Below are 18,653 nucleotides of genomic sequence, written 5' to 3'. Positions count from 1 at the left end.
GATCCTGTCAAAGAAATGACTGGACATTGGGAGGAGTCCCTATGGTCCTGCCAAGTTCTTGACCGTGGAGTCAACATATGTGTCCCCAATATACATTACAATTACCGCCTCGGTTCCTGCCTCTTGAACACAAATGACGTTGGCACTGGACATCAATTGACCCTATGAACATGTAGGTCTTTATATTTTAATCATTGTTCTTTAACTTCATTGTAATCTAGCAAAGAGTACAGAAATGTTTAAAAGAAAAGAAACTAAAACAACACAAAATATGCAATTGAGTTCAACTTATTGTAAAAATATATTGAAGGTATTAAAGGTACACTGACTTACTGCCTCTTTCATTTCAGGAACCAGTAAAATATATTTTCTTTACTACTGAAAACAGTAAAGAAAAATATAGAGAGAGTAGTTCCTAGATCAGGTTGGCTATTGTCACACATACTTGCATTTATTTATAACGCACTTATCTCTCTCTCTTTTTGCATTAAGATAAAACACAGAAAATGCATATATCCAAGTTAAAACAAAACAGGAAAATATTAAAACATTAAATGTAATACAAGTATTCAGAGGTGTCATCATACAAACAATGACAGGCGGACGGATCAAATGTAGTGTTGACTACACCCCAAATGTCCCCATTTACAAAAACAATTAACCACACAAACTTAAAGAGATCATAAAAGTGATATTCTAAAAAATAAAATAAAATACATGTACATATTAGCTATCGGTTTAGCTGCACTGCATATGGCAAGAAAAATGGCATTCACATTTATGCTTCAAAAACGCAGCAGGTTATGTGTGATTACGTGTAGACATTGGGTTTGTTGTTTCCAAGTGTCTATTGTTTTCTCTGGGGTTTGGGTTAGGAGTTGGTGTCCCATTATACCACTACTACTTTGTTGCACATGTACATTTGCATGTTTGATATTATAGTTGATGTCTTCATAACATACTGAGTAAAAAATTTCAATCATCAAATAAATTAACATAAAAACAAACAATTAAATAAGTTTTGCTTTGAGTTAATGCAACCACCAGGTGTCACTAAGTACACAGTTAAGGAAAGGTTCTTCTGTGGCACGGAATATATGACATTAATATATAACTGATATTGTTGAAGATTTACCAAAAGTGATAGCTCTAAGTTTCCTATTGCAAGTAAAGATTTTTCCGTAAAGTATGTTTCACCTCGATGTGGTACTTTGCTCCAGAATTCCTCTTGTTATGCTCAAAGATGGCCCCATTCACTTCGGTATGAACATCAACAAGATGTGTTTTCCTGTCAGAACACAAATAAGCGTTTAGTACATGGCTTTTATGGTCTATAGCTTACCTGGAAACTGTCCTATGCTAAACAGACGCTGAATTTGCTGTTGACTGTTTGCCTGTACCTCCTTTGGCCTCTGTGTAAGGCATCTGTCAGACCCTTCAGGTAAATCGATCGATGGTTTCCTTGTTCCAGCTGACCATCATCCGTCCAGCAGTGACTCCAGAACACGTCTGCATCTGTAGGGATGACATCGCGACTTGGAAGTGTTTGACACCCATCCGTCTCCAGATCCTCATCCTGGTGGCGCATCCTAGCACGGAGCTGAAACTCGGAGATGTTGTACCGCTGGATGAAGAAGAGTTTGGGCTTGCCAGCCAGCATTGGGCACGAATCAGCAGTGAAAAGACGCCTGACGTGGTCCAGATGTAGACCTTCACCGTGTGAGTCAGTACCCAGCAGATAATTTGTCGTACCACGGCTAATGATGCAACAGACAAAGCCGTCACATTCAAGGTTCTCTCTCTGTCTGAACGTCCCTCTGAGAGCAGAGAAAGTGTCCTCCGCACTCAGCCACTTGTGGAGGACAACGTTAAAGTGGAGGGCCTTAAACGTCTGCTCCAACATGTCTGAGAGATTAATGAAAAAAAAAAACATCAGACTACAGCTGCTCCTAAATATATCTCCATGTATTTGCTTGTTTTGTCCAACTAATAATCTGATCTGAGTACTTGCAGAAACATAATTTTTCAGTGGTACATGTAACTAAGCAGGTTTGTTTTCTGCTGCTTTATATTCTTTCTCTATTACATTTCGAATAATGTCCTTCGTTCCACCGCTATATTTATCTGACAGCTATAGTTACTAGTCCGTTCTCACATTATTCATACTATTTTACATAAAAAAATACATATGGGAAATATATAATATAAACACTGTGTTAAAACTGGTGGTTCCTGACATTTTTGGCTAGTGCTCTCTTACAAAAACACACTGGCTTCTTGGGAACAGCCACGTCTGTGAGTTATTAGCATTTCCACCAAAAGGACATTTTCCTCTCAAAACTTGCCACAGGGTTTCAGTTAAAGAACTGTCAGAGGACAAGAAAGGTAAGATCATACTTTCATCTTTCCCCACCTGTTAATTGTCTCACGACCCCTAAGCTTTAATTAAGTATGATTTTTAAATGCAGGACTTTTCACTTGTGTTTCTACACTGAGATACAGGTATTACATGTGTAATAATAAAAGTGAATACTTTTGCCACCAATGAACTGTAGATACAAAGTGTCTCACCTCCATCATTACCCACGCAGTCTATGATGACACAAAGTCCTCTTGAATTAGTGTTAAATTTGTACGCATCTAGTTGACTCTGTAATGCAAAAGAACAAGCAAACCAGTTTCACAAATGCATTTTATTAGTTAAACCAAACTCGATCATGTACATATAAACCTGCATAAATAATGAGTGAAAACCTTACCTGACAGGTTTGCTCTCTGTACACAGACACTGGCATGGTTTCTGTTACCGCTGAAGAGCAATGTGGTACTGTAAATACCAAAGTGGAAGACAGTGGGTGATCTGGGGCTTTCCTGTGTTTTTACTGAACAGCTACGTGAAATAATGTTTACTGGTGACCTTGTTTCACTTACAGTATCTCAGAAAAATACATATATTTGTCGTTGCTTTGATTTGCTTGTCTTACCACTGTGGAGGGACTGTCCTTGTCTCGTTGGCGGTAGAGGACGAGAACCAATCGCTAGGGTCAATGGTTTCTAAGGGGAAGATGTTTTGAAAAGGTTTTGTTTTATGAGATGGTAAATGAATACAGTGAATACTGACTTTTGTACTCATACTCACTGGAGCTTTGCACCTTTGCTGTTGAGATGGATGATATTCAGCTGTTCCAACTGTGACAGGTGCACACAGACAAATACAAGTAAATATAAGTAATGAAAGATATAAAAAATACTGTAATTTTAGGATTTTTTTTCAAAAATGCATGCTTTGGCTGCATGTGGATGTGAAGTTACTTGGTCACGATCTATTTCCAGGTTTTCTATGTAGGACTGTAATGTGAATTCCCCATCTGTATGTTTTTGTTCTAAATAATTTATAGACATTGGTATCTCTCTCTATCAAGTCTGTGCAAGAAACTTTTTATGTGGGGCGCAGATATGTGGTCCTTGGGCAAACACACACTATTTCAAAAAGTACAGTCTGGGGATGTGTACATGTTGAAGGAAAACATTTGTATTGGTTTGACTAAGGTTCTGTTTTTAGTAGTTTAAAGTAAGATTGAGACATGATAGTTGGAGTGAGCTAAAACATATGGTTTAATACATGCAGAGTTTAGTGCTGTATTATCGCGGGTGTCCAACTGAGGTATGGCATTTTAACAGTACTTCTGTGGACATTAAGCTAGTATTAATGAACACAACAGGCTTTGTCAGGTGTGTGAGTGAAGCAAATCGTGTGAACAATAGATGGTCAACGGGTAAAAGCGGGTTTCTGTTCTTCTACATGCATGATCTAGTTTCCTCTAGGTTAGGGAAACTACAGCCTGTGCCATGTGATGTGATTTATTTATATACCTGTGGTGAACCATTCAGTCATATGAGCACACACACAAAAAGAATCATTCATTTTCATCTCCCATTTTCAGCATTTACTGGCCTATAGAAGATTTAAATATCTTATACTTTGCATACACTGTATGCAATAAAAAGTGAAATACAGTCCCACCTGACATCTTGTAGGCGGTCACTTTTTTAGATAGGTCAATCCTGTCGATGTTTAGCAGACATTCCTCCACGAAGTCGACTTTTTGAGGTGAAACGATATCCAGCTTCTCAAGTTCAATTATCACAGCCAGGAAACTCTGTCACGAAAGAGAGAAAGGGAAGTTAGTTTTTTTTCCCCTCAGAATGCAAGTTTAAAAAGTATTTGACATATTTCTGTCAAGTGACATCACGGCAAAACTCCCCTCACACACACAAGAACGACAGTTTGAGTAAGTGATAATACCATTCACAGTCAGTGGTGATAAAAAACCAAACTTCTCTTTGTATTTTTCACCTTAGCGCTTTCAATCTTCTCACGGGATAATGTGCCCACTAACAAGAATTTCACACTGTTCAGATCTTCACTGGCCATATCTTCACTGATATTGGACATCAGCACTCTGCAGTAAGGAAAACTCATGATTACCTTGAGAACCAAAGTATGTAAACATGGATTATTAATATATTTAGGACCAATATGGAGTCTTAAAACGCATCTTACCTGAATCTTGGCAGAACCTGCCTGTTCATCAGTGTCCTCTCCACCTCATCTCTGCTGGTTTTACACACCTTCCTCAGGATATCAAAACGTCTCAATTCCAGCATCAGCTCTCCCAGCAACTGGTTATCGGTCCCATGGTGCATTACTTTACATTTCAGCATCTCCTTCAAGCAAACCACACTGTTGTCCGTGTCCCAGCTTCCACATAGGTAGAACAGCCTTTCCCGTTCATCACTGCTGAGTGCCTCTGCTATCTGATTAATCACCTGAAGCTGATATTGGTCCGGAGCAGCCATGGACTTTGATAATAGAGACGTTATCTGATGGATGGTATGCCTACAAATGGGATCATATTAAATACCGTGGTAGGTCTGAGAACCGAATAATGGGTCATTAAATATAACAAAGAATTAATCAATAACTGAGAGGATTAATGAGACAACCTACCTCACAATGTTAGAATCTCACAAAAGCCCGACCTCAGTGAGTACCTCAGAAACCCACGCAGACAAAATGACGCACGACTAAATATTCTTTTTGGGGAAGTACGTTTGCACGTAAACGTCAATCGAAATCCCATGAAGTCAGAGACAAATGAACTGAGACCAGCACTCTTAATTAGGATTGGTTCATGCGAATTGCCAGCATTTCTTGCGTTTCAAAACGCAAAAAACATTGCGGAAACTAAAGCGAAAGTGAAAGTCAAATAGGCGGTGGCTTTTATAACAAAAAAAAAAAAAAAAAGAAGAAGCTTAAAGGCATAATCCGTGGCACATTGACTGTATGTAGTGTCGGTATCTCGAACAAAATCCATTTACTGACTATTTAAAAAATAATAATAATAATCATTTTAACACCCAGGTAATGATGAGGACAGGCTTCAGCACTTAAATTATTCAGTTTATTTAATGAAGCTGATGTATTTTGATTCTGGCAATAATTGGATTATAGTTGAAAACAAAGTCGCTTTGGATAAAAGCGTCATGTAGGCCTAAAAAGTGTAATATTTAATGTTATTTACTTTTGAATGCTATCGCTGTGTTTCTTATATTTTAACTTGTTTTAATATTTTCCAGTTAATCACCTTTACTTTGAGATTTTCTACTGCTGTCTGTTTAAACATCCTCTAAAATCGGTATATTTAGGTTTCTTTATCAAGCTGGGTAAGTGCCATTGACATAATAATATACTTAACTTAATACTTAATTTACAGTCAGTGGAGAATGAGCTCAACGCGTAATCCTAAATTTTCCGACAGCGATGAAGGCATCACTGCGGCTCCCCCTGCAGGTAGCCTTAGCTTTCTGCTTACCAAAGCGTACCGAGTTCCGCACAGTCTGGCCAATCGCGTCCCACTGTGGTTCAGCACCATTGCAGTGTGGAGAGATCATACGGACGTGCTGCTCGCTGAGAGAGGGATCATTTGGAGGAAAGATACTCGACTTGGGTGATCGCTCTGGGTACACGCCACCCGTACCTCCTCGATACAGTCACCGCTTGACATTGCTATATCTAGCTTCTGTCGGGGTGAGTATTTCAGTCCCTGGTAGCTGGCAAAACAGTCAGGGTTTGCTAAGTAGTCGCAGTCAAGGGGTTGCTGGTGACTTGGACCATCATCAGCAATGTGTTGATGTGGATGTAGACCCGCGTCTAGGAGGCTTCAGCGTTTGCGGGCTGGCCAGTGCCGACACAAGTGTCTTTAGCTAGGGGCCACACAGCAGATGTTTCGGCGTCGGAGTCAGGCAACCAGCAGCCAGCCGTTTCGGCCTGGTCACGACTGGTGAAAAATAGGGACGAGGATGTCTACGGGCTCCTGACTGGAACAGGCACGCTAACGACATGCAAGCAGAGCTAAGGTAGCTAACGTAGACGTACAGTTTCAAGCTGTCGTGGCAGCGTTGTAAAAGCCATTAGCTAGTTAGCAGTCAACTAACTGGCTAACGGAGCTGCTTAGAAACCATCCAGTTAACACGTCGGCTAGCAGATTTTAACTAACAGTTTAGTAACGGTTTAAGGGTAAATGGTAAACACTTAAAGTTACCCACGACACATTTCGTCTTAGTATGTATTACACCGTTTTCACTGTGGCACTTGAAATTGAACTCCACAAAACGCTTCAGCTCGTTGGTTGAATAATTGTTTTATTTTGAAAATTGTGAGCGGAAGCGTCAATTTTGCATGTTTGTAAACTTGATACACAACTTTTTTTTTAATGGCAAAAGCAGCACTAGCGTTTGTCAAGAACACAGTACCTCGTACATGAGCTTGGATTTGATTTTGTTCAGCAACAGCTAACTGTCTGAAGGCAGTTGTTTTATAAGAAATCACTCTCATGTGCAGTGGTTCGACTGAAGTTTCTGAATAAGCTTTGCTTCAACTAACGTGGGTCATTTCTCGCTGATTTGGAGTTGGTCACCATACTGCAAATTCCTGTCTGTGAATTTGCAGCAGGTATTTGTATGGATATGTACATACATGTCTACACGTTTCAGTGCCTAAGTTATGTTGGGTATGAGCACGTAACTGAGAGGTGTCAGTTTACAGCTGCTTACCTCAGTAAACAAAGGTGAGAGTGCACGGTTCATAGTCAGTTTGGGAGCATCTGACCACAAGGGTGTTTAAACTTTTCACCCAGAAGCATTTCAGCTTGGTAGCTGTTTTTCAGCACAGGGCGTTTACCTGCACCATTTGGCTGAAGTTCTCACTATTCTCCTAATACACTGTGCTTGGACCGACTGGTGTTTTACATTCACCAGTAATTTAGTGCTCAAAGTTATCAACAACCAACACTCCTTAGAGCAGCAACATCACTAATTCATTCTTCTCTGTTCTGCCAAGCCAGGCAGTTTGTGTCTGCACGTTTCTTCGTAGTTGGTCTTTTGATGTTTTTAACACTGATATTAGAAAATTGAGTAAATGCTGCCTGAAGCAATGTTGACCATGATAAGTAAACTACAGTTCAAATAATGGCATCATGGGCAAAGATGCATCGCTGAAGATCCAGATAATTCCATGCCATCTGCTGCTCATCCTCAAATCATCATCATCCTCTCGCCTCCTTCCTTGCTCTATCTTTGCCACCATGTGTTTTGGGACTAAGCTATCATCAGAACCGCAGCCTATTTTAGACAGGAACTCCATTTACCCACTTAATCTGTGTCCCTGTCTCCCAGAGTTGAATTTCTTCTATTGCTCAGTGTAACAAATCGTGGCTCGTCCAGCCTGTGTCTTTGATGAACAGAAGGCCGTAAAATGCATCAGATCAGATTGTGGAGTTGGTGAATTCACCTGTCGAACAGTGTACTGCAGTTACGGGGCATTTTCAGCAGATGTGAGCTTATTGTGACAGCTCTAAGCCAAAACAATTGTAACTGTAACTGTATTGAGCCCCAGAGAGTGTTGCTCCGCTCCCACCTACGGTGATGCACACGCCTAGGGGATCAAAGCTGTAATTAGCCTGCCATGGATTAACAGTATGGACCATTTTCCACTGTACTCGCTCCCACAGAGTCAGAGGGATCACACGGGGAGCCAGCCCCATGCGCTTCCATTTCTTCCAGTTTGGACATATAAAATTTCTTAAATTGATTATAGTATTTTGCTTTGTTTGTTGTCATGCAGCATTCAAACTGGCTCTTGGTGTATAAAATCACCAGGTGACTCATTCATCCTGGGGAATCAGCTGGATATATGTTTGGCATGCAGAGAAAGCCATGGTGCTGCTGACTCACTGCACTGCCAGGTATGAGGTCTGTCTGCGTGTTGGCTGTCTCCATGATGTACAGTATGCCCAGCCTTCCCCCGCTCGTGCACAGAGCCTTGTCTCTCTGTCAGCCAAACACGAGTTCATACTGTTCCTCTGGGGGCTCCAAAGAGGTGGAGCTGCATGATGTGTGTACTCTCAGGTTTGTAAATGAATCAGTGCTTTCAAAACTGATTGCAACAAGGCTTGGTATGCACAGGGTATATTGCCCAAGATAATGATGGTATTATTATTATTATTATTATTATTATTATTATTATTATGATATTATCACACTGGCATTGCATATTAGGAGGGTGAGTAATTTTATTATTTTTTTTTATTGCAATACTTGTGTTTAGGGTTGCAACTTTAATGTTTTGATAATCATTTAATGTGCAGATTATTTTCTCAAATAACATTAAGATAAGACAATAAATACCACAGACAGTGATGTATACGGATTTCTTAATTTGTTAGACCAAATGTCCTAAACCCAATTAGAAGCCTACGTCAAAAACAAACGATAAAATCAAATTTATGAAGCTTCTGCTCTGTGGTGTTTTTGCTTGAAAAAAAATAGAAGAATTAATCAATTATAAAATAGTTTCTATATCAACTTCTTAGTAATTAAACAAAAAAATCACTGCTGTTCTAGTTGTTTTTCTTAAGTTATAGGATTTAGTCTCCACACTGTGATTCAGATTCAGCCTTCTAAAACACAGATACGTCATCATATGTGTATCAACAGTCATATCATTACATTCAGAAGTAACTCAGCCATAAATTGGTGGAAATCAAAACTGCCAGGGAGCAGAACATGTTCTGCGTCACAATGTGTAGAAGAGGATGGATGGACCTATGCCACATTTCACTGTAGCTCAGATCTTTTCGATACTGGTCAGTGAAGAGGAGGCAAAATTAGCAGATTAAGAAGTAACACATCAGGAAACATAGTAGGAGTTCTTTGTCAAACCTGTAGCTCAAACTTTGTTTTGCTTTATGTGATTTGGCAGCGACTGACATGTGACAGAGGCTTACGTGTGCTTGCAGTGTAAGATTGTAATAAAGTATTGTAACGATTATGCTTTTAAAGTGGCCCATGGAGCAAAACTCTGCTGCCATCATCAGATTGCTGGTTTGGTTTGGTGGATGTGTGTGAAAGTTTTGATTAGGTTAGATTAACTGTATTATCCCTGAGGGGGCAAATGAGTGGTTCCCATGGACATAGTGAAGGCTTTTATCACTGTTTTGCTCTACAGTATGACTGGTTGATTTCAGACTTTCGACTTCTTCCTTTCATTTTGGCAACTGCAATGTTAGCAGCCCTCCATTATTAATATAATGCTGTGATGGCAGGTCAAATGGTTAACGTTTAATGCACAATTCTACATTGTACACGGGTGCATTTGCATGTTGTAATAGCTAATAGTGCAAAAGCAAAAATTCATTGATACAGTAATACAAAAACAGCAAATCCTCCCTTGAGAAACTGGAGTCTGTGAATGTTTGACATAAATGAGAAAACCCTGCTGCGGTGTACTGCTGCCTCAGAAGTCAAAATGGCCGGGATAGTTGAACATTATATGTTCTCCTCACTGCAAACAACCTCAGTTGAAGGGTTATGTAGAAGAAATAGATTTAGGTTTTATGGGAGAAACATTAAAATTATTTGAATGTTTTTTTTAATAAGAAATAAAATATGTTTAAAAGATCTAATACAGTCATGTTCTAATTTAACACCCTCACCCTATACACACACACACACATTTAATGTATCCTGCTGTTGACCTGAATGTAATTTACATGAGACTGAACTGCACCTGTGTGTCAGAGTGTATGTGTCTTTGGAGGGGAAACACAAGCTCTGTATCATTAATATGGGTGTATGGACATGTTGTTTAAGCCCAGAGCCACTTTTCTGTGCTGGACTTTGCCTTCCTGTAGATCAGCTCTCTGCTCAGCTTGCTGGTCACGACTCACCGCCTGTCTAAAGTTGAACGGATGCCAAAGCCTGGTTGATTCCAGGAGCCTTTGAGTTATTGCCAGTTATTTGTTGTTGCGATATGATGAATAAGACTTGGAAGGAAAGTGGAGGTTTTTGCCCAAGCAAGCAGTAAGAGATTTTCACTGGAGAGTAAGGCACCTGTTAGCCAACATGTTCCCTTACATTTAGTGAGGCCTTGCTGCTAATACCACCATTGTACTGAGCATTGTTTGGGAATACTGGGAGGATTTGTAATATTGTGCATTCTAAATTAAATTAAATTAGATAATTAAAAATCAGTTGAAACCGTTTGCATTGTGTGATAATTTCCTTAGCTCTCTAGGTCCAAAAATACTTAAAACGAGTGTTTTAATGGAAAGCCAAGTCTGGCTAGAGCTCGATGTCTAATGCTTATTAACTTGGCTACAGCTTCTAGAAGCTGCTGCAGTGGGATAGATGGAGCCAAAATGTAGCCCACGTTATTGTTGCTTTTCATACTATAGGAAACAGTTTGATTTAACATCTATTATGAGTCCCTGGGGGTGGGAGGAGGTTGAGGAGCTGAGCTCTCTGGGTTGATTTTCTTAGTATTCAGCGGTTTTGATAGTGAAGTAATACACCCACTCTCCTCTCTTTCCCCCCCTTGTTGATCCTTTGGTCATGCAGGCTGTGGTGTTGTGCCTTTGGGCTGGGCAGTGCTCTTGACATGTCACGAAAGCTCAAGGTGGCCCATTGTTAGAGGACTGCTGAGCAGCTTATATGGCAGTGCAGCATTGTCATCCGTTTCTCCGGAGTAAAGTTAAATGCTTTAGCTGTTCCCCCACACACCGTGCACACAGTGTCAGCCGCCGTGCTAAATACCCGGGAATTAGTGGTCATGTGTCTGTAGTTTGAACTGACAGTGAACTTGTGACTGCCCAAGCTTTCATTAAAAAACAATCCCCTCCACCTCATGACTCTTGTGTTATTAGGGACACTGTTTATTAGGGAAACCTGTTCAGTGTAATTCAATACTATATGGTGGTCCTTATGTAAATCCTTTGTTGGGGAAGCTTGGTCATGTGTTTATTTAATCTTTATAGCTTCCCTGCAAGTGTAGCTCATGCTGAATAATAATGAAAGCTTTCTTACATGAGGGGAGCAGAATATTAGAAATAATTTTCAGTAATGCAACATGGGCACACTTGATGGGACAATAGTAGACAGTCGAGTAGAGTGCAGACAAATATTAGCAAAATAACAGATGCCCAAGCACACTAAGAATTGAACTGCACACACACACACACAGAGAGAGAGAGAGAGGACGTCCTCATTAGACAGACTAATTGGAAAAAAACTGGTGGCAGAACTTGATGATTGTGCAGTAAGCAGAAGTCTACCATTAAAAGCCCTACATCAGAAAGACATGTATAGCCTTAATGAATTAATGAACAAATTAATTAATTACCTTTATTTATATGGCACTTTTTACAGCCGAACCATGTCTAAGACACATTGCAGAAACACTAAAACAGGCAATGTCGTTGAAGTAACAAGCCAATGTCAAATGAGGAAAATGTAGGCTATGCCACAGTCTCACACGGTAATTTTACAGTTTAAAATGATTAAGAAGGCTTCTGTATTTTTTGCCGTTGACCATTTATTCAAACTACTGTCAGATGTCCCAGTTCATAATCCCTTATCTGCTTAGTTCTCCTTTATAGTTATTCACCGTGTTTACAATATGACAGACAAACTCATTAAAATATGAAATATTTAATAGTGATATTACTATTTTTCCACACAGGCTGGCTTGGTTAACCATATCCTTGTGGAAAGCCCTGCCTTGGTCCCAGTGCTAGTATGTGCAGATGAGGTTAATATGGGGGACTCAGAAGGGCTTCAGTACAGCCTGTGTGTGTGTGTGTGTGTGTGTGTGTGTGTGTGTGTGTGTGTGTGTCTATGTGTTGATCCTGTATGTGGTGAACATTTGCATTGACAACATTTGTCTGCCTCAGTTTCAGGAGCGCACAGGAAGGAGGCAGGATGTTATGGTATTCACCTGAGCTGTTGCGTGTTGTGGCTCACCCTGTCTAATTGGTGGAACCGTGTGTGTGTGTGTGTATATATATACACTTAGTTGCAACACGGGCCCATCCCAACACGTCTGGCCCTGCAGCTGCAGCAGAGCTAATTTTAGCCCAGGATGTGCGTACGCCTCAGTTCCCATAGCCTGGCCTATGAGAGATGAGGAGAGGATGAGGGATCAAAGAGTAACCAATCTTTCATTCTCTCTTTCTCTCCTCTCTTCTGTGCACTTTTCTGCTTTCCTTATTCTGGTATTATTACCTGTGGTATGTATTTTTCATGCCCAAGTAAGTGGTCTTTTTTGTGTCCCTCTCCACGTGTCCTCGGGGCAGCACTATTGATTCACACGGGAACATATTGACTCTAGTCTCTGTTGCCTGTCTGTTTGTGACCTTTACTCACCAAAAGTCCTTGTCTCTGTCATTTGGGGTGTACCTGTTTGCCTCTGTATTTTTTTATCTATATATGGCTGTCATTTTGAATAGAAAAGCAGGCAATCGAGGTATTTTTTCCCTGCTGCATTTGCTATTAATAAACCGTGTTCTATTCCTGTGCAGTCAGCCTGCTTCACTGGTGAGTGGCTGGTTCTCATTACGATTGAGAGAGGCACAGGGATGGAGATTACAGCCGACTGGTTCACTGTGGTCAGGTATTAGCGCTAATCCTTTTATATAGGGAAAAGTGTCTGGATAAAGAGTGTGCACGTGTGTGTGTGTGTGTGTTTCATGAAGAATGACCAACTCCGAACTCGGATGCACTGAAGAGGATGCGTAAAAATTCCCTCGTGACTGTGTCAAATCAAATATGTCAGAGGAAAACTGAAAGTGGTGCGCACAAAACACGGTGTAAAATTTAAAATCTCATGATATTTCTGTTTGCTGTATGAGAACCGCATCACAGTATGGAAACAGCAAGAAAAACATTTTAAGTAATGGCACGCATCCTCCATGCTTAAGTGTCACTGAGCACGATACCGAATCCCTCCTGGTCTGTTTGTGACGCTGTGACCTTCCTGTTGAAGAAGTTAAAAACACACACACCCACACACAGAAATACAAATCCAAAAAAGGGATCAGTGAATTGTCACATCATCATTGTTGCATATATACTTTGTCATATGTCACAGCGGGCAAACTTGGGGGAAGAAGGACGCCGTCAGAAGTGGTGCAAACAGAACGGACACAGAGCTTTGCTCAGGCTCAATAATTCATGACTGACTGAGCTAAGCTGACCTTGAAAAATCCCCAGTGTTGGACTGTTGAAACCTGGCACTGCTCATTTAGGACAGAAAGGCGAAGTTGAGATGGACAGATGCAAACCAACACAAAGCAGTAAAGCATTTGTTGTTGCAGGTTAAGGTCCTCTTTCTTATTCTTATAAAGAATAATTTTGAATTTCATGTTGTATTTCACACATGCTCAGTCTTGACTTTGATTATATTTTGCACTTTTACTTGGCTTAATTTCACGTGTGAGAAATAAACATGTGAGACCTCTGTGACTGCTACTGAACAAACACAATATATATCCACCTTAATTAATGTTGTTTTTTTGTTTGAGTGTCTTTGTGTGTTATAAGAAGAAAATGGGAATTGACAAGCATACACTTTCATATTCATCTGAGTTTTCCATTTGTAGTTACTGTGTCTGGTACATCAGAAGAAAGGCCTAATAACTGACTGTGCCAGTTTTGATTGAAAGTCATATGGAGTTGCCAGTCGCATTTGAACCTGAGAAAACAAAACATGATAAAAGAAAAGCCTTTTGGTGATAGTGCAGATGAGAATCTTTAGGCGCGACCATCTTTTGCTTGGGTGTTTGGAACATTTCTTTGCGTGTCATGCCGAGAAGCATCGCACCCAGTTTTCACACGCTGACTAAAGCTACAGCAGCATTTGCATTTGTTATAGCAAGACCACACCATGCATATTTGTCCTGCTATGATGGATGCTGTGAACAATACATATGCAACGATTAATCGATTGGTTGATCGAGAAAAAGAATGTAATTGCTGTCGTTTTTCATTCATTCGTCATTCTTAATCATTCCAGCTTGCAGCTTTTCTTTGTCATTTATGATAACAAATTAAGAGTCTTTTAGTTTTAGACTGTGGGTTGGACAAAAGAAGCGATTTGAAGATCCCACTTTTGGCTCTGGGAAATTGTAATAAGCATTTTCACAATTGTTGACATTGTATAGACTAAAAGATTAACTGTAAAAGATTAACTATATAATCTGCACACCACCCTCGCTTCTTGAGTCTGGAACTGACGCATGTGGGGAAAGTGGTTAAATGTCTCTTACACTTGTGTTTGACTTTGTGGGGAAATGAATATTACCTTTCCTTTAAATCACTCAGCAACTTCAGCAATACACAGCAATTGGAAAATCCCTTTGTGACCTGACTAGTGCAAGCTCAGTGCTGACTGACTTAACCTTGGTGAGACAAGTAAGGGTAACTTCTGCTGTAGCTCATAACTTGGACAGACCAAATCCAATTCTGTCCTCTCTCCTGGGTGTAGCAGCGGTTAAGAATGTTCCTTTGTACTTTGCATAGCTGCAACCTTATGTTTGTTTACACTGGTTTAATGGGTCACTTAGTTACGGATGCTCAGATGATTCATCTGTCTGCAATGAATAATGAGTATGAGAAGGCCTCCATTTAGTACTCAGTAGAAATAAGACTCCAGCAACTGAGGGCTTATGATGGGGATGTGGTTTTATACGTGTTGTTGCTAATGTATCACCTGGTGCAAAACCTTATTTTACTGGCATAGCAATCATCATACCTGAGCCTGCCACTTCATGTATTGTTCAGTCAAAGCCCATCTAAATAGGTCTGTTTACACTGACAGTAGAATAAACACATATACAGTACACAAACAGTAGTGAAGGATTAGCATACAAGCTGTGTGTCACGGAGCTAGCTCAATTAGCATGCTTGCAGTGTTTGTTTATAGCGATTAGCTCGCTGTAGCTTGTTAGTCTTGTATGTGCTGGGACCTGGCAGAGGACAGGACTGGCTAAGACAGTGTGTGGGCAAAGCTTGAAGTCGTGATGCACACACACAGACAGAGCAATCTTGCCCCAAGATGCTGATGTTGTTGTTTTGGATCTGACTTTTGAATGAAAGGGTTTTCCATTTACCTAACAAATACTGGGCTTGTTGAGTCATGAGAGTGTGGAGGTTCATATATGAAAGCAGTCTCAGTCAGAGTGTGAACAGTGAGCAATTTCCTCCCCTCTTAAATGTACACGTAGCACTCCATATCTGCCTGACAGGACTGCACAGTGGCCCCTTTCTCAGTTTTGTATTAACCAGTGGCATTGTAAAAGGTTATACTGTTTTAGCCCTGGGGGTGGGCGATTTGAACAAAATTTAATACCACAGTCTATTTAATTTCAATCCACAACATAAGAAAATAACATTACAATCTTTTTTCTCAGGTTTGAAATGACCCGTGTAACCTATGAGTTTCTCCATTAAAACACAATATTGAATTAATGGTTTTTTTGGGGAGGGTTTTTTGACAAAAGATCCTCATCCGTCATGCCATATGCTATAACTCGACCCGAGGAAGAGCAACATGGAGCAATTTGTGATTTGTCCATATGATGTGGATCTGCTGGTCACTGAAGTTATGTGAAGTTTGGAAACAGATGTACGAGAACATTAGACTCATTTAACCCCGTAAGATTCAGATCATACAAAGAAATTTATGTTGTGTAGACACTGAAGCTTCTGCACAGTGATGGAGGATATTTAAATCTTTTTAAATTGTATCCCTTTTCAATAAAAGAAAAAGTCATATCAAATTGAAAGCAAAAACTGGTCAAACAGAGGTTTATTGGATTGATTTTCATGAAATTGAAAGTTAAATTATATAGCCTACAGCATGGCTGTAGATTCTTAGCCTTGTTCCGGCATGTAGATTGGACAGACAATTAGAAAATATTGCTACATCTGTTGGACAGAAAAATGTTTGGTCGAGTTGCACGCTACCTGGCTCTGTAATACAAAACAAATCTATCCAGTTTTTGGTTTATTAGGTTCTTGCTGAATTTGTGTTAGAAGGGCGTGGGATCTGGCAGCTGAGTGTAGTAAAGATAAATTATAAATAACAACAAAAAGGGAAGACTACTACCTTTAATTTTTATGACAGTTTGTATCTACGTTACAGAGTCCTGAAACTGGATACACATAATCCACTTGTTGACTTTGTTTCAACCTTGCGCACAGCTACATAGCATGTTAAACAATGTCATTGTGATTTGGAAGTTTGAAGTGCCGTAAACAGGATGGGTTGGCACTCTCCTATTCCCTCATGAGTCCCGCCACAGGACAATGAGCAGGTCCTGCATAGAGGAAGAGCAGCCCTTGAAGGAAAGTTTACTTATTGTCATTTGCCAGGCCTCATTAGGCGGATGACATATTTAGCTAACAGTGATGGCTAGCGCTGTTGTTTTGCAAACAGTGGGATGAGAAGGGTGCAGAGAGTATAACACTGTAGTCCCAAAGCACGGCTCCAGCTAATTGTGCAATGTTGTAACCACAGGGGAGAACAGAGTTGTCAGTTCTGTTATTGCTTGTCTTAGTCCTGGTACCAAGCCTAAGCTAAGTATTTTTATACTGTGGTTTTTGTGTTTCATTTGTATGATGGGGGAAAACTTGGTCCACTATCACAGGCTTCAGGCAAAAAGCCCTCTTGGTAAGCTTGTTTAACTGAGGGAAATGCATTTGCTTTTGTTACAGTGCAATTATTTTATCTCGTATTGAACAATTTCAGGCTTGAGCAATTCAGATCAGTTTCTGTTTAAAGGATGTCCATCCCTTTCACTTGCCTGGTGTTCTCTGAAAGGTTCTCAGAGAGACTTTATGATTGTACATACATATTCCTGTATTATCTGTTCTTTATTGCTACAGCCAGTTTTATTAAAAAGATCTACTTGTTTGTTAAATTTATGTGAAAAATTTTACATATAAAAGTATAACAGTATGTTATTTTACATAGCAACATTGATATATGATATATATTGTGATATCATTTATTTCTGTCAATTCGGAAAACTTTAATGAATGGAATTAAACTAAATGGCTGACGCTTCAGAAAAAACTGCATTACACTGCAGCCAAAATCATATTCAAAAATCCAATATCGCCATCAGGAAGTAGCGCTGCTCATTGATTTCCATCATTGCCCGCAATGACTTTATGCGCCCAGAGATATTAGAGGAATAGATAATAAAAACAGAATGTGCCATGAGTCCTCTGCTACTTTGTACTCATCATTTCTACCATATAAAATCGGTGAGCTGGATATCAGTCAAATTAGGCTGGTGACATTTAATTGGTCAAACCTTTAAGTGAAATGATTCTGTCCTCTGATATCACATATGTTTTGCAGGCTTTATTTGTGTTGTGTTATTCATGTATGTTGCCCTCACTTTGCTGTATTCAGCACTCTGAGCTTGACTCATACAGAATGAGTGCACCTTATCTGGCAAAGGAAAATGAATACCTTCTTTAGACCCTTCAATAGACAGGGAGGCTGTTGCACATAATTCTCGACAGATGGGACCTCTGCATGATAATTCCCTTCATTCTTTCTCCAATCTCCAATGCAATATTCCTTTGGACAAACACAAGGCTGTGTTGGAAATTCTTGACATCTGATTCAGTGGCTCGGTGATGTGGCATCGTCTGCTTCCCAGGGACATGCAGCAACGGAGAGCTGGCTCTCCACAGCCTCCTCTTGCATGTCACTGAAGCCTTGATTCAGTCTGCCAAATACAGTAAATGCTATGGGCGTGGATCCTCAAGATGCATTTTTAGCAGGCGAGGACAACAAGTTGGCCAGCTGACTGTTGCTATGCAACAATAGGAAATTTGAAAATTGACTGCTTGTACCATGCCTTAAAATAACCTTCAAAAGACGATGCTTGTTGAACAAATGCATAGTTCTCATTGTTAAACTAAACATATGTTATTTGTCGGTGCTGTGAATGCATCTAGCAGGGCCTCTGCATCACATTGTGTTGTTAGCTGCTTTGTATGTCATCTTGACTGATGAATGAATGAATGTTCCCTTTTGAATAAAATGAGACTCAAAGATTCACAACATTTCCTTGAAGCACCGTGTGCAGTTTATTTGTAATTCTTTTTGTATTTTTTTAATCCAGTCCTAAAAAGAAGCACATTTCAAGTAAATTAACTACTTTTTTTGTCCCCCACTAAATAACCCAGAACAGTAATGGTGCAACTAATGATTATTTTCATTGCAGAATAACCAGCCG

The 18,653-nt window shown here is 39.9% G+C and overlaps 2 protein-coding genes across 3 annotated transcripts in view; one reads left to right on the top strand and one right to left on the bottom strand.

Annotated features, from left to right (window-relative positions):
- Positions 1–152: 152 nt before the first annotated feature.
- LOC124067665 (CASP8 and FADD-like apoptosis regulator) lies at positions 153–5,275 on the bottom strand. The gene is made up of 10 exons (XM_046405229.1): positions 5,012–5,275; positions 4,565–4,900; positions 4,358–4,463; positions 4,025–4,160; positions 3,140–3,189; positions 2,985–3,054; positions 2,760–2,827; positions 2,572–2,650; positions 1,401–1,905; positions 153–1,288 (listed from the first exon to the last, which is right to left on the bottom strand). The coding sequence occupies exons 2-10, from the start codon at positions 4,858–4,860 to the stop codon at positions 1,159–1,161; spliced, it is 1,440 nt and encodes a 479-aa protein (XP_046261185.1). The 5' UTR covers positions 4,861–4,900; positions 5,012–5,275; the 3' UTR covers positions 153–1,158.
- Positions 5,276–5,700: 425 nt separating this feature from the next.
- The window catches only part of LOC124067664 (protein FAM126B-like), a 39,365-nt gene continuing 26,412 nt past the window's right edge, over positions 5,701–18,653 (top strand). Inside the window, exon 1 of one of the 2 annotated variants that reach the window (XM_046405226.1) lies at positions 5,701–6,091. The gene's annotated coding sequence lies outside the window, so the exon portion shown is untranslated. The remainder of the gene's footprint in view (positions 6,092–18,653) is intronic. The other variant, XM_046405228.1, reaches the window with a different exon arrangement.

The sequence above is a fragment of the Scatophagus argus genome, chromosome 11, assembly GCF_020382885.2.
Source record: "Scatophagus argus isolate fScaArg1 chromosome 11, fScaArg1.pri, whole genome shotgun sequence".
Lineage (NCBI taxonomy): Eukaryota > Metazoa > Chordata > Actinopteri > Scatophagidae > Scatophagus > Scatophagus argus.
This window is presented reverse-complemented; position numbering and strand designations above follow the sequence as displayed.